Below are 23,279 nucleotides of genomic sequence, written 5' to 3'. Positions count from 1 at the left end.
ATATCCTAATAGCACAAGAAAATTTCCATGCCTTACGGACGAATCAACGATGCCGCGAGGAATTCATGGCAATCAAAACAGATATGAGCAAAGCTTATGATCGCGTGGAATGGAGCTTCTTATCCTCATTGATGCTAAAGATGGGTTTTGATGAAAGACTGGTTGACCTCATCATGTGTTGTGTCACATCTGTCTCATATCAAGTCTTAGTCAATGGGCAACCAAAGGGAAAGATCATACCGAAGAGAGGACTAAGACAAGGAGATCCCTTATCGCCCTTTTTGTTTATCATGTGCACAGAGGCTCTGATCTCACTCTTGAACGGAGCGGAGGGAGAAAATAAAATAACGGGGCTTTTTGTTTATCATGTGCACAGAGGCTCTGATTTCACTCTTGAACGGAGCGGAGGGAGAAAATAAAATAACGGGGCTCCGTGTCTCTCGCGAAAGCCCTAGGATTTCTCACCTCCTTTTTGCCGATGACAGTCTTTTCTTTTGTAAGGCAGATCCAAGCCAATGCAAAGAGATCATAGACACCCTCGAGACTTATGGAAATGCATCAGGACAACGACTAAATGCGTCTAAATCATTGATGTTCTTTGGAAATCGAGTGGAGCATTCCCGCAAACAAGAAATAAAAAATGTCCTAGGCTTCTCCCGTGAAGGCGGGATGGGGATGTACCTTGGATTTCCAGAATTTATTGGCGGATCAAAGATGAAGGTTTTCTCCTACGTACAAGACCGCTTTAATGGACGGATCAACAATTGGTCATCGAGACTTCTCTCTAAAGGGGGAAAAGAAGTACAAATCAAAGCTGTGGCCCAAGCGGTCCCGACTTACGTGATGTCGTGCTACTTACTCCCACAAGGCATTACTAATAGATTGAGGAGTACCACATCAAACTTCTGGTGGAGTTCCAACCAGAACAGCAGAGGCTTACATTGGATAGCATGGGATGAAATCTGTACCCCTAAAGATTTAGGGGGACTAGGTTTTCGCGATCTCCATGATTTCAACATAGCGCTTCTTGCTAAACAACTATGGAGACTGATCCATTACCCAGACTCTTTGCTAGCGCGAGTTCTTAAAGGGAGATATTACAGACATACCTCTCCACTGGATGACCACCAGTCATACTCACCATCCTATGGATGGCGTAGTATCATGGCAGCAAAACCCCTTCTCACACTAGGACTACGGAAGACGATCGGCACGGGTGGAGACACAAGGGCCTGGTCAGAACCTTGGATCCCAGATACAGTTGCCCGAGCACCTAAACCTGCGGATCATATAGTGTACAGACTCCCCCAGCTTCCTGTTCAGTCCTTTATTAGGAATGATACCAAGGAGTGGGATACACAACTTCTACGAGATTTTTTCATCCTGATGATATAACTCTGATACTAGGACTGAAACCCTCACCCTCGGGTGCTCCGGATGGATTTATTTGGAACCACACAAAATCAGGGGTATACTCCGTCAAAACAGGCTATGACCTTATACGGTCACACAAGTCAAGTCATTCACGAGAAGGTGCTTCGGAACCGAGTATCACAGGCCTTCAGAGCCATGCATGGAAGATCCAGGCCCCCAACAAAATGAAGCATTTTTTGTGGCAAGCAGTCTCCGGTTGTGTGGCAACGGCCGAAAGACTCATGTATAGACACCTGGGCACCGATAGGAGTTGTCCTAGATTTGCTGGCCCAGTGGAGTCGATTAATCATCTTCTATTTGAATGCCCCCCCGCCCTTCAGGTTTGGGCTTTATCGGACTATCCGTCCCTTCCGGGTTACTTCCCGAGTACATCTATCTATCAAAACATGAACTTCCTTTTCTGGAAGCGAAAAGAGGTGGCTCCGTCGAGTCCACAATTCGATATTTTCCCTTGGATCTGCTGGTTCATTTGGAAAGCTAGAAACGATAAGTTATTCAATGGGAAAGATGTTTCACCCATGGATACCCTTCGTCATGCCTCCAATGAGGCTGAATGTTGGAAAAAAGCTAATGAAAAGGAGGAAGAGGAGGATGGCCGTGACGACCCGCTATCCTCGGAAACTATGATGTTGCCTCCTTGGATATCCCGAATCCCTACCTGCCAAATTGATGCTTCATGGATCAACAATGGCAGGGTCAGTGGTTTAGGGTGGTGTTTCAAGGATGGTACGGACCGAGAACACTTCGGATTACGGGCATGCCACAGGAGTCTTTCTGCCCTTCAGGCAGAGATGGAAAGCTTACTATGGGCTGCCTCGTGCCTGCGCGATATGAGGATATCATCGGTGCGCTTTGAGACGGACTGCATGGATCTAGTGGAGATGACGGCTAACCCGATGGACTGGCCAGCCTTTGCGACAGACTTAGACGAACTTCGGAAGCTACAAGAGAGCTTTGAGGATGTGAGTATCTCTCATATTCCGAGGAGTCGTAACGGACGCGCAGATGCTTTGGCGAAGAATGCACGGTCCAGAGGCTACTTTTTTTCCCACATAAATCAGACCCAGGCAGACGGAGATGCTCTTAGGAGGATCGTCTCGCCTGCTCTCCAATTGATTTAGTTTTTAGTTGGGTAGACGACAAAAAAAAAAAAAATGCAGTTAGTAATTTTTTAAACTTAGCTTATATTTAAAAATAAATTTTATTAAATATTATAGTTTTTACTATTTTCTTACTAATATTTGATTTATATTAAATCAATTTGTATAAATTAATAAAAATAATATAAAATTGTATAATTATCAAAAATTTAGCCTAAACAATATTTATAAAATTTGTTGATATATAAGAAACTAATGATCTTACGATTAGATATTTAAATTTAAAAAAAAATTGTAGAAATTTTTTAAAGTTTTAGTAATACAATCAAAAGTAATAATATTTTGAAATTTAAAATGTTATATATGAATATATTTATTTTATAGATAATGTATGAGTTATTACCATATTTTAAAAAAATTTACCAAAAAGAAATATCAATATTAAATGTAATATATGAATTATTACCATATTCTAATAAGTTTGCCAAAAATATAAATCAAGATTAAATGAAATTATCCATGTTATATTTTTCTGGAAACTATGTCATCAATTTCAGTAGTCATATCATATTTGTTTTGTGAAATTGATTGTAGAAAGGACTTGTGGTAAAATCACTTCACAAATATAGTCATATTTGTTTTGTGAAATTGATTGTAGAAAAGACTTGTGGTAAAATCACTTCGCAAATATAGTCTGTATCTTAATTAAGGTATTCTAAGGTACCTTTCTTTTTATATTCTTATTTAGTTTTCTTTTTTCGTCAGGTCATCTAGTATATTTAATAAAATCCAAAACATGATACAATATTTGTTATGTGATATAACTGACAAGTAAATTTCTTATAGATCATTAAAATTTCGTATACTTTGATACTTTCAGTATTTTTTGGATTGTCTCTTCTTTTCCCTCTGTGACACATAATCAATCTTTTAACCTTATAAAACTTTCAGTAGTATGCTATTCAAATATTTAAATAAACTGAAAGCATTTATATATTTCACATATAAAAAAGCCCACATATATTTTGACAGACACCGGGAGAGAGAACCTTTTATTGTTTGAGACTTATTGTTTCTACATATATGTAGACGACTAGGGTAAGAGCTAGACATACTAAAGAGTACTTAATTATAATAGTAGACTCTAATTATAAAGGCTTTTTATAAACCTTTAACCATTAGACTTTTATATGCGCTTATTATTTTAAAGGTCAATGCTTTTAATGAGCTTCATGTTGGCGAGTCTCTCGAGAAACACATTGAAAACATCTTCACGACTCAGCATACTGACTCGGACATGCTTCTTGTCAGAACCACAGCGTTCTCCTGCCCTGCTCATAACCTTCTGTCTCCTCAAATCGTTAACCAGATCCGTCTCTTCCTTCGTCCCCAGCCACGCAAACGCTTGTGGTTAGCACATGAAAAACACCAACCGTTACGTCTTATTCAATTCACAAAAATCCAAAAGTTACAATAACATAAAACATGTGTCGTCTAGTATTAGTTACCAGGGTAAGATTCGAGTGTCTTGCCAAAAAAGTTGCAATAGCCTTCGGGGTACTTAGGAAGAGTGAAATCACTTTCCTTCACCACTTCACGAAGCCCCTCCCACCTGTTCTTCATCATCTCACGACCGTACTCGAAGAAGTTCTCCGTTTCGCTCGCACAAGTCTCCTTGAGAACTTTGAGAATCTTGGCGGTTCGTACCTGTGACTCCTTAGACACACCAATAGAGTTCACTATGATATACTCAACCATCTTCTTTGCCACCTCCTTGTCCTTCACCAGTGCCCACCTTCACCATCCAAACAAACCAAACCCATTAATTAGTTTTAATGATTAATTAGGTTTAAATTCAGTAAACATGCGTTTTAGTCCAATGCATGTAATTAACTTATTATGAAAGAAGGAAGGAACCTAATGCATAACCCAATATGAATATCTTACCCGATGCGGGACCCAGCGTGGCCTGTGATCTTGGAGAAAGTGAAGAGCATGATGTCATGGTCTTGACAGCGAGTGATGGGAGTGTAGTGGGGCCAGTAATAAGCAAAGTCATGGATCACTTTAGCTTCGTCGTCGTCTGGACGGTTCACCACAGTCTCTCTGATAGTGCCGTCTGGGTTATTGGGTGACGTCACCAGCTCGATGAACGGACCCTTCTTATTGAAACGCCACGCGTCTCCTTCCCACTTGTACATACCCGACCGAACATATGTTGTCTCCTCCACATACGTCTGTTTAAAAAATAAAGTTGTAAACATTTTTTATATTCCAAAGAATGAAATTATTTAAGAGAAGAAGAATGGTTTTTGGTAAATGCGAAAGAAAAAAGTGGGGACATGAGCATGTTACTGATGTCTTTGCACATGAATCCATAAACATGCAGTATGTAAGAAGGAAACATATTTTTGTAAATTGTTAAATCAAAAAGAATGGTGGATGTGAGGTGTTGTGTTCGATAAACATGTCTGTCACTGTGTCTTTTAGATCTCCAATCTTTGATATTGTAAACAAGACCCCCTGAGTTTCAAAAAAAAAAAAAAAAAAAAAAAAATCTTCCCATCAAATCAACTTTTTAATTAAAAACGACTTCTGATTAAAAAAAAATTAGCATTTTATATAAAATTAGAATAAAAACCTAGAATAAGACGTAGTAACGTTGCGAATGAATATTCTTCAAATTTTTATTATATTATGCTTCGATAGTTTTTTCTAAAATGTCATTTATATAATACTATATGTCATCCTAAACAAGTAAAAATAAATAAAACAATGGTTTTTTTTGTCGGGTTTACATTTGGCTAGGCAGTTTTAAATAGATAAACCCAAATCAACACCAGAAAAAACAGTCAAAATATGTTTATATATTTTGTATTTACGTTTAGATTTAGTTTATTTATTTAGAGGTTTTAAGAAACTACTTCTATCTGATATCCAGCAGGTACAAATGTTTATTTTTTTTAATAAACTTAATTTAATTAAACAAAGCACCCAATATAGATCTGGACTTGATCCAAAACCCTACTCGAATTAAAAAATAATCCATCACAGATTCAGAGTAGTGGTTTTGTAGCTAAAAAATCGGTTTATTAGTTGTTAATCGGTTTTATTAGTTTTTAAAATATATGTCAACGCAAAAAGGAATGAATTAAAACAAAATTAAAAAAGGAAAAAGATACGAGGAGAACAACGATGAGAGTTTAGTTTAGTGGTGGGGGCGGGGGCTTACGGAGTAATAAGGAGCCGCGGCGACGACACTGACAGGTTCGGTCCCACCAGCAAGCAAAGATAATGCGTGGACGGCCGCTTGACAAAGCTGCGTCGAACCGGTCCCGACCACGATGTAACGATCCTCGGTTGCTGCGTTTCCGACGGCACCGTGCAACTCTTTGATCGCTTCGGCTAGTTCCGGTTCAAGGAACCAACACAGGTTGTTCACGTCGCTGAAATAGCTCATTAGATCACAACCACGTATCGTCACCGTACATCTGTCACCAATCTTCCTCCAGTATTCTTCGTACGCCGTTGGATCTCCACTGCAACAATTTTTATTTTAAAAAAACATGAGAAACTGATTTTCTTTTTTGGAGCCGATGGTTATGCAATGCGGTTAAGGAAATTTGTGATATTAAAAAGAAAGACGTACTGATCAAGGTTGATGATGGAGTCAGACATGGCGATGCTCTTCGTGTTCTCCACTTTCACCATCTTCTTCTTCTTCTTGGTTTTGCTCTTATGTTTTGTTAGTGTGTAATGATTAGAGAATAGTGTAGGGCTGAGTGTATTTATAGGAGGAAAGCGATTTCTTATTTTATTGTTAGCCTTTCTTCTAAGGGTGATGTATTCTGGTTTTAAATGGGAAATATCTTTATTAAAAATTATGACTTATTATTGTATTCACCTCTACGTTCACCAACCAATAAAATTGTGTTATTTTATATTCGACATCTTTTAAAAAAGGAAATAAAATATTGTCAAATTATATTATCTTTTTAAAATTAAAAGATAAAAAGAAATAAATAAAAAATAATAGTAATTACAAAAAAAATATTTTTAATGTCGTCAACAAAACATTAAACCCTAAATCCTAATCCCTAAACCCTAAACCCTAAATCCTAAATCCTAAACCCTTGGATAAACCCTAAACTCTATGATAAATCTTAAACTCTAAATCAAAATCACTCAAGAGCTTAGGGTTTAGAGTTTTAGGGTTAAGTGTTTTTATTTAGAATTTAGGATTTATCGAAGGATTTAGGGTTTACCCAAGGGTTTAGAGTTTACCCAAGGGTATAGGGTTTACCCAAGGATTTAGGGTTTACTCAAGGACTTAGAGTTTAGGGATTCGGATTTAGGGTTTAGTGTTTTGCCGACGACGTTAAAAAAGATTTTTTTTTATTTTTTTTTCTGTAATTACTATTTTTTTTTTACTTTTTTTTTTAAAACATAATATAATTTGACAATATTTTTTTTCCTTTTTAAAAAGATATCGAATTTGAAATAATGAAATCCTATTGGTTGGTGAACCCAGAGAATAACTCAAAAATTATTTACTTTCTAGAGTCAATAATATGACACTTATTGGAAAATCAATTTAATTAATATTCAGTTTACAGCAACAACAAAACAAAAAGCTAGAGCACCAATATATAGTAAGAAATATAATACAAACGTAACAATAAGTTGAATATATAGTGTGTAATGATTAGAGAATAGTGTAGGGCTGAGTGTATTTATAGGAGGAAAGCGATTTCTTATTTTATTGTTAGCCTTTCTTCTAAGGGTGATGTATTCTGGTTTTAAATGGGAAATATCTTTATTAAAAATTATGACTTATTATTGTATTCACCTCTACGTTCACCAACCAATAAAATTGTGTTATTTTATATTCGACATCTTTTAAAAAAGGAAATAAAATATTGTCAAATTATATTATCTTTTTAAAATTAAAAGATAAAAAGAAATAAATAAAAAATAATAGTAATTACAAAAAAAATATTTTTAATGTCGTCAACAAAACATTAAACCCTAAATCCTAATCCCTAAACCCTAAACCCTAAATCCTAAATCCTAAACCCTTGGATAAACCCTAAACTCTATGATAAATCTTAAACTCTAAATCAAAATCACTCAAGAGCTTAGGGTTTAGAGTTTTAGGGTTAAGTGTTTTTATTTAGAATTTAGGATTTATCGAAGGATTTAGGGTTTACCCAAGGGTTTAGAGTTTACCCAAGGGTATAGGGTTTACCCAAGGATTTAGGGTTTACTCAAGGACTTAGAGTTTAGGGATTCGGATTTAGGGTTTAGTGTTTTGCCGACGACGTTAAAAAAGATTTTTTTTTATTTTTTTTTCTGTAATTACTATTTTTTTTTTACTTTTTTTTTTAAAACATAATATAATTTGACAATATTTTTTTTCCTTTTTAAAAAGATATCGAATTTGAAATAATGAAATCCTATTGGTTGGTGAACCCAGAGAATAACTCAAAAATTATTTACTTTCTAGAGTCAATAATATGACACTTATTGGAAAATCAATTTAATTAATATTCAGTTTACAGCAACAACAAAACAAAAAGCTAGAGCACCAATATATAGTAAGAAATATAATACAAACGTAACAATAAGTTGAATATATATATTCGAAGAAATATATTTTTTATACGTAGTAGTTGAATATATATTTGAATCAATATATATTTCATCAATACTGAGTATATATTATTTTTCATATGTATTAGTTGACTATATATATATATATATATATTTCATATGTATTAGTCGAACATGGATGCGGAATTATCAGTTTTGTTTGCAAAATCAGTATAAGTCTCTGTATTTTGATGACAAAACAAAAAATTGAATATATATTTGAATTAATATTTTTCATCGATAACATGTATGAGTGCTATGTTAAATATTTTAATAATTATTATAAAACTATAAAAATATAAATTTGATAATATAAATAGTTATCATAGACAAACATAAAGAGTAACATTCAATTACTTACTGTGTTACGTTCACATTATTTTTCATGATGGTTAATTACATTAATAACTTTAATGAATTAATATTGTTATGTAATTGCCATTATAAAAATTTCCATTTTAGTTTCTTATTAATAATTATGTTTTAAATAACAAAGATAAAAATATCTATATATCTTTCAAAGGTTATTTGTGATGTTTTCTATATGGATGTTTTTTATGAACCATTATTATGTTTTTCTTTTCAAAAGTCAGTAATATATGTATACTGGATTAATAAGATTAAGTTTAACAAATGATTATTTTTAAAAAATGTCATTTAAAAATATGTATATAAAAATTACACTAAAAAAATATTTTATCCTTTATTTATTTTTAATAAGCATGAAATCTTTTTTACAAAATATTTTTACGGACTAAAAATATTTACTATTTTCAAAATAAAAGTTACTAATTATTTAATTTTAAAGTGCAAAATAAATATTTTGATAAGTTAGTTTCTTACATGTCACGCTCACGTTAATTATCATGATGGTTAATTATGTCGATAACTTTAATTAATTAATATTATTATGTATTTTATTTATCAAAATTTATATTTTAAATTCTTATTAATAATTTTTTCTTAAAAAAAAGAAGAAAATATCTATATATTTCAAAGGTGATTTGGGATCTTTATGAACCATTATTGCATTATTTGTTTCAAAACTTAGTAATATATGTATACTAGATTAATAAGATTAAGTTTAACAAGTAATTAATTTTTTTTAAAATATTTTTTTTCAATATGTATATAATAAAATATACTAAACAAATATATATTATTTATTTTCAATAAGTATGAGATCTTTATTTTCAAAATAGTTTTATGGAAAAAATATTTACTATTTAAAAAAATAAGAAAATACTAATTATTAAAATTAAGTGTGGAATAAATATTTTTTATTTTTTTATTGTAATATTAGCTTTTGACAACTTATATCAAATTTTATAGAATTTTATAAATAAATATTTACATATGTAAGATGAGTAACCAAACTAAATTAAAATAATGTAATTGTTCAAATTTTAGCCAAACTAGAACAAAAATGGAACAAAAATAACAGTTAGTTTAATTTAGAAGAGTTGTTTGAACTAATATGTTTTAAAATAATTAAACAAATTGGTCTGAATTATTATAACTTAAATTATATGTCAAATTAAGCTAATACAATTCAAAAAATTCTATTTAATTTTTATATATATATATTATAAACCATCTTATATTTTATAAGCAAAACATTAATAAATTATTATTATTTATTTATAAATATTTAAATATGTGTATTAATTTTTAGAAAATAATATTATTTGAATATATTTTAAATATATTTATAAGCGAATAGGATGAATCAAACTAAATATATTTAAAAGAATTTTATTTTAATATATTTAAAACTAAAATAAATTATGATTCAATTGAAAAATAGAATATTGTAATATAACAGGGAATTAAACTGATATAGATTGTTATAAATGAAATTGCATATTTAATTAAGATAAAAACATAATTTTATTTAAATAAATATTATATTTACTTTTCATACATATAGATTATAAAATGATTTAAAATTTATCAACAAGTGGAAACGAAATATTAACTAATAAAAATTTAATTATTTTGTAAATATTTATATATATGCATGAGCACGAGAAAGTCATTCTAGTGGTAGTTTAGTTTTGGTGAAAACAATAAAAAATATACATCTAATATCTTGTAACAAATTGTGCAAATATAAATGAAACGATGAAATTAACTTTGCTGGATGATTTAAATTACGAAACAAACTCTGTATTATCAAGGTCTCCAAGATAAATACTTTAAAATCGGATTTCTTGTCCGATTATATTGTACTTATAATTTAATAGATACTGAAGACGGAGAAGTATTTTATCATTTCGATCTCTAGTAAACAAAACATTAATCAGAATGATAGAAACATAATCTTCCATCTCAATATGGAACGATTCAGGAATTTCAATCTCTCACCCGAGATCATCAATTTGTAAATTCTATCATTATTATACTTTTGTCAGATTAGTCAACTAATTGGTATAGCAACAAGAACATATAATTCTCAGTTGGTTAATGCAATTATTGTGTCAGAATATGTTATACTTAGCTTAAATATGTCAATTAGATACAATTTATCATCACACACTTACGGATGATAATTTATTGAAGATAACATGGGAAGCAAGATGTGTATCTTGCGAATCAACTATTGTAAACCGTTAAGAATATAAAGTTAAGCCCGTAGAGTCTTTCAAGCCCAAACCCAAAAGTATCGTATGAATTTTATTCTGATAAAGGTAAGTTGATCTAGATATATATCATAATTAGATAAGTTCTAATTCTATAAGAAATGTGTTTATGTCTTGTGCATATATGTACAACTTCATGTAAATTCATCAAATAGAAACACAATATTACAACACAATAATACTCTTACTATATAATCGTACATGATATCAAAAACTCATTTTTGACCCAAGTTTAGTGTTATCGGTATTAAAGTGAGATTCAGTTTGAAATGAGACGATAAAACCATCATATCAAGGGGACGTGCTGAGATCCCATATCGAAAGTTTAAACATATATGGTTTGGACCATTCCGCTTACATCCAATTGGTTTTAAGTAGAAATCCATGATACGCTCAAATTTAACATGGTATCAGAGTCTCATTTGTTGATCCAAGTACGGTGGCCAAAAAGGTTTATTATCAGTCCTAAAATGGGACACAAATCAAATATAAACCACATCTCGAGAGGATGTTTTGAAATCTCACCCCCAAAAGTTTACAGAGACCAACACTATTATATAATCTACTTCAGTCAATCCGCTTATGACCACTTGGGTTTAAGTTGGAAACCCAAAAACATAACAAGATATCATGGCTATATACAACTTCATGTTATCCACCAAATAACAACACAATAATATAAACACAATAGTATTCTTACTCTCTAATACGACATAATTAAAAAATCTATAAATATACAGTTAAGTCAGGATATCGTATCGAAAATAATTTCCTTTTAATTTGTAACTACTCAATATGTGGCCCAGGAGGTGATAATTTTACATGCTTTCTTATGGAAATTCAAATGACCCCATTTTGTTTGGTAAATTATTTGACATGTTTATTGGTACCTCAATTCTGAAAAACAAATTGTGATATACAATACGATGATCGTGGAATGGACGGAGAATTACTAAACAATGTATTTTTTTTTTAATTTTCATTGGCACTCCAAACATTGACTCTTTACCAGTTTCGTCTAACATATGTGTGTGTTTATATGTCATTAATTTTTTTCATAAATGGATTATTTATTCAAGAGTGTACTTTCGGAAAGCCGTGGTTTTTGGGCTAGGATGGTATAGCAGTCAAGAAGGATAAGATGTCTGGATGAGGTGAAAAATATACTAAGTAAAAGTAATCTCTCACTGTTCCATGCTGAGCTAGAAACACTAATGTGAACAATAAAGGGTGTGATTGCATTACGATATACAAAGATAATTTTTGCAATACTGCTTGAAAATGGTAAAAATGATGTCTTAACCAATAGGTTGGCCAATGTTCTCAATCCATTTAGAGGAGATTCACCGATGTAAAGAGTTTTCCAATAATGTGTTATCGCTCTAGTCTATCGTACAATCAATACAAATACAGATAAAATAATATAGTGTGCTCAAACATAACCGTCTTATTTTGTTTTGTAAGAATTTATCACAAATATGTAGTTTGAATCATAATAAAATTTGAATGATGTTGTTGACAACATATTTTTATCATAAACAAATACAATATTTAATTGGCAATTGTAAAACCAACACATGAGACCATTATGATTAATAACTCTATGTAATGTGTATATATATAATTATATATTTTCAAGGTTCCAAATTAAAAATAAAAATTATTATAGAAATTATGAAAAATAAATTATTTAATACACCAAAATATGTACATATACTAAATACAATTAAAAACTGAATTGCGAAATTATTATACTAACAAAGTCTTGCTAAAAGATTACTGAATCCATTTTTTTCTTGTGAGCCTCTGATGAAATTTTTTGTGTGTGGTTATGTTAAGTTTATAGAATTTCAAAATTTTATATTGCATTACAAAACCCAATAATTTTACTGATAAATTTAAATAGTTTATAACTTTGTATCAAATATTTTGCATCATTTTCATTCTCTAAAAAAAATGTTTGATTTTCTTTTAACCAATCCCAAAAGAAAACAAATATTTTTTGGTTAGTAGATTATTTTACACAAATATATTCATGTTAATTTTTTTCCAAAAATGCTATTGATAACTCCAAATATAAAAATGGACACACTTCGAGGATATATTGTAATCCAGTAAAAAACTACCAACAAAGAGAACCATCTTCTTAGGCAATTGATTGAAATCTCAAAATATGATTGAAGATATGCATCCTCAAATAATCGACATAATTTATATAACAAGACGGTGTAGCAACTACGAGAAGCAGATATCATATTTTTCCCATATATGAGAAGTTCATATTATGAAATTGCCGATAAAGGTATATGAATTGGTAATCGTCATGAATCTGTTTTACATCTGAGAAATAGATTGACTTCAATGATGAAGAAACATATTAAGATGATAAATGATAAAATATCAAAAATACCCGTCATCCAAGATGGCTGTAGAGCTTCTTTATCAATCATATAAGATTTCTTTCATTTCTTCATTTTGTTTTTTTTACAGACCTAAACCAGATCTTCCTTATCGAGATACAACTTTATAAATTTAAATAAATTTGGAAACTGTATGAGTAAAAGAACGATGAGGAAGACGAGATAAATATATGGAGTTCCTCTTAGTTAGAGACGAGAACAACAAGAATACCTAAACTATTGCTTCCATATATGTGTATCGTAGGTCACTATATATATATATAGCATTTTAATGTGACATACATATTTTGTGTAGTAGACATATCTAAGAGGTTTCTTGTTTATTTGTGACGGTAAATTAACGAAAAAAGATTGTCAGCTACCGAAACAAAATATCACTATATTTCCACACATCTAGAAAAAATAATTTATTGAAAATTACACAATTTCTATGGGTCACATAAAAACATCAAAGAATTATATGCATTATGTTGCTAATACCATTAACATCATTCTGATAGTTTAAAAGGTGTGTTGGACATGGAATCCATTGACTTGTAATCAATTTTTTGACATACTTTCCCATATATTGGTTATATAACATTGCATTTGAATGTCTAATCTATCTATTTCTTTTGTTTTTTTTTTCGATATTTCATATGTGTCATGGTATGTTCTTTGAAATTTGGTTGATAAATTTCTTATCTGCTAGATTTCAAATTCCATATATTTTCTAGCTATCGAAATGATGTTGATAATGATAGCAACATAACATATAGTAAATGGATGTTGTTAGTGATTTATATAATTCACATAATTATAAGAACATTAGTTTTTTCTAGAAATGTGGCTCGTTCATGTTGTTGACAATCTTTTCTTTTTGCTAGATTTATTGTGTTTGGTGATAGATAAAATTATGTTAGATGTATTTCCACTGGCGATAGTCTTTTCCACAGTATATATATCATAGTTAACTTATTTGTTAATATGGTGGTATATTTAAAGTAGTAGACATGCATCCTTTATAAAATTGATAGTGATTTATACTTTTACATATAATGATGATAAACTTTTTATTTTACATATAAACGATGATAAACTTATATGTTTTCGTCAAATGATGATAAATTTCTATATGTATATATAATGAAGATGGGTTTGTATGTTAATTTGTATACATACAATAATTTTAATGCAAATATTGTAACATCTAATAGATAAAAAATATATCATTATCAATATAAAAATTTAATATCATAAAACGCATATACTTTGTAAAAAAAATATATCACTAATAATAAGTTATCTTTGCATATTATAAATGATTTTATTGTAACATCTAAAAGATCAAAATGTCTATCATGATATTAATTTCAAACGCCAACTGCAAATGTTAATCCCAAATATAAGCCACTAACATTGGTCCCATAAGAACATATATTTTGCAGCCTAATTTTCATACAATTAGGATATAAACCAAAACAAATCTTAATGTTTATTTTCTTTTGCTAAAAGGTAAATATTAGAACAATAAAACTAAGATAAATAACTATGTCTATTGCACAATATATTTGTAGAAGAGAAATTTTCTATGATAGCAATTTTTAAGTTTTTGTCACAAAAATATCTCTCAATGAAGAAAATGACCAAAATAAGTTTTATTTAAGGGTAAAAGGGTTAATTAATATAGACTTAGAGTTTAGAGTTAAGTGGTGGAGTTTTGGGGATAGGGTTTCAAATTTTAAAAAATAAAAATAAAAAATTTCAAAATAAAAAAAAGTTATTTTGGTCATTTTCTTTCTTGAGAGCTATTTTTGTGACAAAAACTTAAAAATGGCTATTTGAGATAATTGCCTTTTGTAGAATGGCTAAATTTTAATAGAATATACAATTAGAACAATAAAACTAAGATAAATATACCAAATCTGATGTTTTATTTATTTATAGAACTAATTAATTGTATATTAGATTCTGTGCAATATAATTTTGAAGATAAAATTATTCTCAATATCTTCAGAATTATACTCAATAGTGTATTGTAGAATGATTTTATAAATGTTTAAAGTAGACTTTGTGAGCAGTATTTGAGTTATTTATCTTAATTTTATTGTTCTAATATATATATATATATAATATTCTATTAAAATTTAGAACTAATCTTATGTTTACGTGGTATTTAAAAGGAATACCAGTTAAATTATCCTTAAACATTTCATTAAAGTTACTTTGGCAAACAATAATAAAGAACACTAAATACATTATTATTATGTCTAGCAGTCTAATATTTCAAACCGGTTATATACACTGGCGGAGCTAGGTGAGGAGTGGGTGGGGCAGATGCCCCCCATGTTTATTATTTTTTGCTAATTTTTATATAATTTTTAGTAATATTTCTAATGAAAATTTGAATTTGTAACTATATTACTAGTGTTTTAAAATTTTGTCTCGGGTGAAAACTATTCCTAGATCCGACATTGGTTATATATATTGGCAACTCAGTGGCAAGAAATACACATTTTCACTCACGTGTTCGAGAATTTGTTTTCCATCTCATACATTTCATTAACATCGGATGAAGTTATATGTTTAATTTAACTATTATGAAACCAGTTTAGATTTTATATTCAACAATTATCTTCTTTTTTAATTACTTTTTGACACTTCTCGTGCCGTGGTATGGTGATATTTGGAAGCTATACGCACGTCCCAACCAAGACTGGAGTTTTGGCCGTGGACGAACGCATAACCATGTAATTAGTAGGCATAGAATCAGCTAAGAAACTGGCATACCAAGAAAAATGTTTCATCGTTCTCGGGTCGTTCTATTTTCTGGATATTACGGATAATTATCTTACATATAGGGTTTCATTATTATGTATAATCGTAAATGCCATGTTATAAATTTTGACAATGACATAGTTTCATGAATCTTTAATAAACTGTTTTTATAATTAGCTAAGTTTATAATATTTAATAACCATACATTTTAATAACATAGTTTTTATATAATCTATAATAAACCATAAAGCAATATATATATTTGATTTCCTGTTAATTTTCTATGTATGTATAATATTCATAATAATTAAATCAGATCCTCCTGATAAAATGTATGGTATTAGATAAGAACTTTGAAAACAAATTTCCATAATAATTATAAAAATAAATTGAAACAAGAAATATATGGAATTATATATCTTTAACCATTAAAAAAATCTTTGACCATCTTATTCCATAACAATCAAATCTAATAATAAAAACTTTAGACAATTTTTTTTTTTGGAAACTCACCTAGCATTAGAATTTAAAATTTTCTAATTTGTTTATGTATTCGTATTTTTATTATTACAGAAAATTTATTTATCATTTGTGTATTCGTTATTTTAGTTTTTAATATAAATTTCCTATATTTTGATTAGATATCGAATAATATATATATGGCATCTAAAAATATTTACTCAGATTTAATGGAAATATTTACAATGGAAAATGAAAGAAAATTGTGAAAGAAAGACTTCGACTTTCCACTTATAACTTATATTATGCAAACAAAAAGAATAAAAAAATATTTTTAAAGATATAAATTATCACTTGAACTACATTATATATAATATCAAAAATTTTATATAAAAAATCAATTATAGGTTATATTAGTTTAAATTTTTAATAAAAGTGAAAAGAAAACTTACACAAACGTGTGGATCCAAATCTAGTGTTTTTTTTTAATAAATAACAGATGTTGATGGTTTTAATCAAAATGCATGAATTTGAAACTATATTAATAATCTCGACGATCAAAAATATAAAAGACTATGTTACTTGTCTGATGAGCTATCCAAGTGAAAAAAACATTTGTGACTACTATGATGACAAAATTCAATTATTATTTTGGATACAGGAAATATTTCTGGATTGTCTGAAAATATGAATTAACATAAATATATATTTTATAGAAGTTTTATAAAACTGATATCTTAATATTATCTTATTATACTTTACTAATTCTTGCAATGGATTAATTCATAACCCACATATTTTATTATTTTATGTTTGGTAATTTACAGAATATTAATTTACATTGATTATACTACATTTACATTATTTTGTGTTTATTAATTTACTAAATAGTAGTATTAATTTACAATGATTATAGTACATTCACATTACAGTTATAGTCAAACTGGGAAAGATAAATTTTATTCAATCCGTAAAAGTATCAATAAAATTATAGTAGAACTTTCATTTTTGTTTTTAAATAAATCATGATAATTTTTAGGTCCTTTTTGAAAGCTGTAACGTTTACTTCACTAAAATAGGAGTATAAATTTTCATATTGCAACAAACTATAAAACTTTCCGATTTTATTTTTATACTCGGAATTTTAATTTCAAAATCAGCTTCATTTATTGCGAGTGGGCGTGGCAAAATCTTGTAGGATTCTCTCTTTAATTTCGTTGGTTTATTCTTTCGTATACATTGAATGAACACCAAAGAAGAAAGTTCAAGGGCAGTTAATGCTTTCAAATTTCTAACGCCATTTTACCTCTTGGCTTCTTGCAAACCACATTACTCCCATGCTTCTTGTAGACCACAGTACTGTCATTTACCTGTACGTAACCGATGCATGCATAATATTTCATATTTTTCTACATAATGACACATTGACACGTGGTTTTGAGCGTTTTTGAATTGTAGAACTGCTCCATTTGTCCATTACCTCGATATACTCCCTTGTAAAAGCTACTTTCATATTTAAAACCTCATATTAGTTATCGAAACGTAAATGTTGGATGTCAGCTATCTAGAGTAACCGATGCATGGCATTTCATATTTTTTCTAAATATTGGATGCTGGATGAGCAATTGACATGTGGACCTGTGGTTACGCTCCATTTGTACATAACCTCGACATCTATAAGCTGAGATTTATGCTTAAGATTTCAACGTCATTTTTGGGTCCATTTGTTAAATTTTCAAACGTCATTTTACTTCTTGGCTTCTTGCACATCATAGTACTTTGATAAATCCTCAACACATAGTGAATACATGATTCACCGTAAAAACATTTTTTTTTAAGAAAGGACTTTGCATACATAAAATGGCTTAGAAGGCAGTTATTTTTTGGGCTTGTCCCATTACATCAAGTTAATAATTAAACATTAGGATGGACCTGACCCAATTTGAACTACAAATGAACACAATTACAGATAGAGAAATTGAAGAGGTGATTGTCTGATCGGTGATTATTGCGAGAGGAAAGAGATCATGCTTAGTCATTGAGCCAAATTTGAATCATCTTGGAGGAGAGAGATGGGTTACAGAGCGGAAGCTCAAGATATGATTTCTGATGAGAACATCTGCTCAATTCCACTGGATGAATTGAGAAGGCAGATTCATACCACGGAGACAATCGAAGATGAAGTCCCAATTGACTGTATCAAAAGATTTGACAAAATATCTACTTTAATGGTAATTCTACTTGGACCTTTATTCCGATGATAACCATGAACTATCTCTGATGCTAGGATTGTATTTTCCACTAATAGACGACCTTTAACAAAATCTATTTGGTTTGGAAGTAGATGCTTGAGGCGTTTTACCACTATTTTGAGATGAGCTTGTTAGTTTATTGCAGCATGAGATCGGTCGGAAGACTCCAATAGTTGAAGCTCCACTATGTTTGGGAACCAGTGATAAAAAATTTTCATGTTTCTTTTTCCTTCATATTAGGTTCAAAACTGAAACGTTGGATGTAAAATTTTCAACCATAACTAATGATATTTCGTATTAGAATTATATCCATATACTGGGCTGTGTTTAAAAAAAAATATTTTGGGCTGTGGTTATTGAACTCAAAGAATATAAGGTTTAAAATCAAAGACTAACTTTCTTTATTGCTTTAGAAAATTACTCAAAACTAAAGCTCTCAAACCTCAAATTCTAAACTCATAAGTTATGTCACAACTTTGATATCTCCATATATAGAGATAGATAACTCATATTCTCATTAAGTTTAACTTATTTAGATATCTCTTAAACAAGTATATTTCTTAATTCTTTCATACCTAGGTTAGTTTGGAAACCAAGCTAACTTCAAGTTTACTTTTAACATTCTCCCATTTAAACTTGAAGTCCATTTTTGACAAGTCTTCAACACCGGCAAGTCCTCTTATCTCTTTGAACTTCAATTTCCCAATGTCAAGATGTCATCTCTCTGTTCACTCCCGTGTATATGCTGAACCATGATCAAAAATCATTTTCCACACACTCTCTTATGAGTGATAACATCGATGTATGTGTTTGCTTTGTCCGTGAAATACATGATTATTTGTGAGGGCTATGGCAGAATTATTATTTGAATTGTTACTTTCTCACACGCCCTACTGGTAATCTCTCCAAAAAGTTCTTGTAGCCGTATGGCATGCTTAGCCACCTAAGTTTTGTCATAAACTAGGCTTCACAAGGGATAGCGCAACAATGTCTTGCTTTTGAGAAACCACGTGACGGAACTATCGGAGAAATAGAAAATGTGTCGACTTGTATTTCTTCCGACATCAATGTTGTGGCTACTGTCGCTATATCATATAAGTTTTAACACCAAACCGTGTGCAAGAGTTCCTCGTAAGTACCTCAAAATATGTTTTAAAGCTGTTTTGTGCGACTGTTTTGGAGCTTGCATGCACCTACTTAAAACTCCAACACAAAAAAATAGGTCTGGTCGTGTGTGTAGCAAAGACCCGAGGCACCCAATGTTGCAGTCTTCCATTTCAGTTTCTGTTAGGCATTTTTAGCATATATCTCTTGTCTCAGTGTAATCCCTTATTGTTATCATGTGATTAAGAAAATGCCTAATAATCATGTTATCATGTCAACCTTATGAGTGTCAAACGGTAAACTCTAACCAGCCAAATCCACCACCTGGGTAAGCTTCTATCAAATAAAATATATAGTATGTAGGACTTGATAAATTTTTTAAAAGGTTTGTTAATCACTTTGCGAAATAGAAAACCACATTGAAATTACTACAGTTTCATCGAGACTGAAGTAGATATTTTCGTTATATTAAAAAAAATAACAGTAACAGTAACAACGTAGTGGGTTTTCTTTAAATTAAATAGAGAGGGTATTGAGACCACCAAGTTGGAAAGCGAGGAAGTAGGGGGAATGATGAAGTCACAATCCCATTCGATATAAATAATTAATTTGTCAATTCTCATCGCTCTTCATCATCACATATCATTTTCCTAGATGGACCTATCGTGACACTATCTCTCGTTCATACCTTTGATCTTGAAAATCGTCATTCGAAATTAACTTAAAAGACAGTATGTAATATCATATGGACGTGATCGACTTATCAAATGACAACGATGTACACTGATTTATGTGTTGTAAACTACTATATCAAATCTAATTTTATTTTGTGTAAGGACGATTCAAGTCCTTTGATCCACAATTATTCCAGTCCCGGGGACCAAGTACTTATGTACGTGTATCTTTCGTCAAAGAGTCCCGCACAATGATGACTCTGCATATGATGATATCGAAAGCCTTTATATTCTGAATCGTTATGGTTGTGTTTTGATCTTCATAAAGATGCATATCTATAAAATGAACACTGTGTATTCTTAATAAATTGAAAAGTTATAAAGTTATGAAAATACGTAATATATAACTCTTGATCATCTTAAGAAAGAATTTGCTACATTTGTATAAACGACCTCTACATAAAGTTAACCAATACACAAATAGAAATATAATAATGTTATCATACATAAAAAGAACTATGTGGCTTTATAAAAAGTGTGCGTATTACACTAAAACTCACCTAGTTATTTTTAAATTATCAGTTTAGGGTATGTCTATTTGAAGGGTCGTGTTATCACGTGGAAAGGTTCGATATGATCATATGCTTCAACACAATTGAATGCGAAATTCGAAAGGTGAAAGCTACTACTATGTAATTAGCTTTGACATTGAATTGTCAACTCTCTGATACAATTTCTTAATTCCAGAGTCACCTTCCTTTTAATTCTCCTTAGTTTTTTTAATATTCTTAGTTTGTTTGATTAGTTTATTCTTAGTGAGTGTTTGCCAAATGGCGAGCTCACGTAGTTAGAACGTTGAGGTAAGGACAATAACATGATGAGTCGGTTTGCATGCTTCGTGCTTCCACTTCACTCGCCGTTGTTCTTGTTACTTGTCGTCGTTTTATATCTTTTAATTAATAGAAAGTGTTATTTATGTTAGTTAAGTACAATCAGATATCCAAATCATATTTCCACTCTCTTTCATATGGATTGGTTACGAGTTCCGACCATCGCTTAGGTTTTTCCCCTCAAACCTATCGATTAAAAATAAATAGTCAAATTACAGAAAAAGAAGACTTAGTTGATCATTATATATTTATTATATTAATCACTAAATTTATCTGGTTTCAGTCTGAAACTCAAATTGTATCAAATTGAAATTGCAGTAACCAAATTATAATATTTTGATTTTATTTAACATTTTCGTAACTGTGCAATATTGTCGTTTCTTTTTGTCTTTGTGCAATATTACGAAAATGTTAGTCACAGAAAAAAAAATGACCAATGTTTGCGACTGTGTGCATTATTCAGAATATGAGAGATGTGAAAACAACCATTTCGTACCCAACATATCACGATACACTCAATTCATACGCGGTTTATATGACCGTGCAAAAACATATTTATATTTTCGAAAATTTCAAATAATATACCTTTTGGTGAAATTATACACCAATCACCACATCAGCTGAATCATCTAATTTTTCTAACGTGCATGATACGTTAACTAAACTTGTTGACGAGTATGCCATGTGTACAATGTTTTTTTTAAACAAAATAGTCATTTTGTAAAAATAACTTTTTTAAAAAATATAAATTTTATTATTTAGTAATATTAACAAAATTAATTAAATCATAAAATTTAATCTTAGATAAAAGATATATTCATAAATGTTATATAATAAATTTACATCATAAATTTATTAAATGTATTGTTCGAGTACCCGTTGGGTTCGGGTCATGTTTCTCGGATTTGGTTTCATTTTGTAACACGTTCTAAGACCCATACTGATATTTTTGTAAGTATGGATCATGTTTTTTTTTTGTAACACTGCACAAGACTCATTCGGGCATTTTCTTACATTTAGGACCAGGTACGGATCAAATTTTTGGGTACGGGTTTGGTTCAGATTTAGGTTTTGGATTTTATGTTCAACCCTAAACACAACGATGATTAATCCAGAGTTACACAACGGCAACAGTAATATTGAATTTGAATCATTACAACATATACAACTCTTATAAGAACGGTATTGTGATAAGATCAAAACATTTATGAATATATTTGTTATATAAAGTTAAATTTTTATGATTTAATTAATTTTTAAAATATTACTAAATAATAAACAATTATAAAATTTTACATTTTCTAAAAAATTATTTATATAAAACGACCATTTTTAAAAAAAAATCGTACAAATGGCATCATCGTCAGCAAAATTAGTTCATGTAGAATCTACATCAACAAAATTAGATGATGTGTTAGCTGATGTGATGACTAGTATATGATTTCACCGAAAAGATAAACAATGGGTATGTTATTTGAAAAATTTGAAAGTACATATATATTTGTGTATGGCCATATAAGCTGGATATGAATCCAACGTATCATTGTCATGATATATTCGGTATTAAATGATAGTTTTTATATTTTCGTAAAATTTGTGTTTGCTTCAAAATGGTCAAGGCCGCAGTCCAGTCTAGTGTTTTAAACTACGTCTATTGGGCTTACAAAAGGCCCATATTTCTCAATCCTCTATTCATAAAGAAAATCTAAGAATAGCTGGTAAATCTTCTTGACAGCTGAGTTATCTACGTTAAGCACTACTTTTGGCCAAAGAATAGAGTTTCAAACTTCTTTTGCACAGCCTTATATGAAAATATTATGATTAATTAGGGGTCGGAGGATTCTGAAATCGAACGAAGCTTATTTATAATTTAAAAGTGTCATGAGATATGACTC

General features: G+C 30.2%; 2 protein-coding genes across 2 annotated transcripts; one reads left to right on the top strand and one right to left on the bottom strand.

The window, feature by feature from the left end:
* Positions 1-669: 669 nt before the first annotated feature.
* On the top strand, positions 670-1,395 carry LOC106323651 (uncharacterized mitochondrial protein AtMg00310-like). The gene has a single exon (XM_013761739.1). It carries the CDS (start codon positions 670-672, stop codon positions 1,393-1,395), a length of 726 nt encoding a protein of 241 aa, XP_013617193.1.
* Positions 1,396-3,536: 2,141 nt separating this feature from the next.
* LOC106322583 (L-tryptophan--pyruvate aminotransferase 1-like) lies at positions 3,537-6,367 on the bottom strand. Its single transcript, XM_013760643.1, has 5 exons — positions 6,184-6,367; positions 5,767-6,073; positions 4,482-4,771; positions 4,043-4,329; positions 3,537-3,938 (listed from the first exon to the last, which is right to left on the bottom strand). The coding sequence occupies exons 1-5, from the start codon at positions 6,243-6,245 to the stop codon at positions 3,739-3,741; spliced, it is 1,146 nt and encodes a 381-aa protein (XP_013616097.1). The 5' UTR covers positions 6,246-6,367; the 3' UTR covers positions 3,537-3,738.
* Positions 6,368-23,279: the final 16,912 nt, after the last annotated feature.

This window comes from Brassica oleracea, chromosome C2, assembly GCF_000695525.1.
Source record: "Brassica oleracea var. oleracea cultivar TO1000 chromosome C2, BOL, whole genome shotgun sequence".
Classification (NCBI taxonomy): domain Eukaryota; kingdom Viridiplantae; phylum Streptophyta; class Magnoliopsida; order Brassicales; family Brassicaceae; genus Brassica; species Brassica oleracea.
The sequence above is the reverse complement of the archived record's forward strand: the minus strand, read 5'-3'. Positions and strand labels throughout refer to the sequence as shown.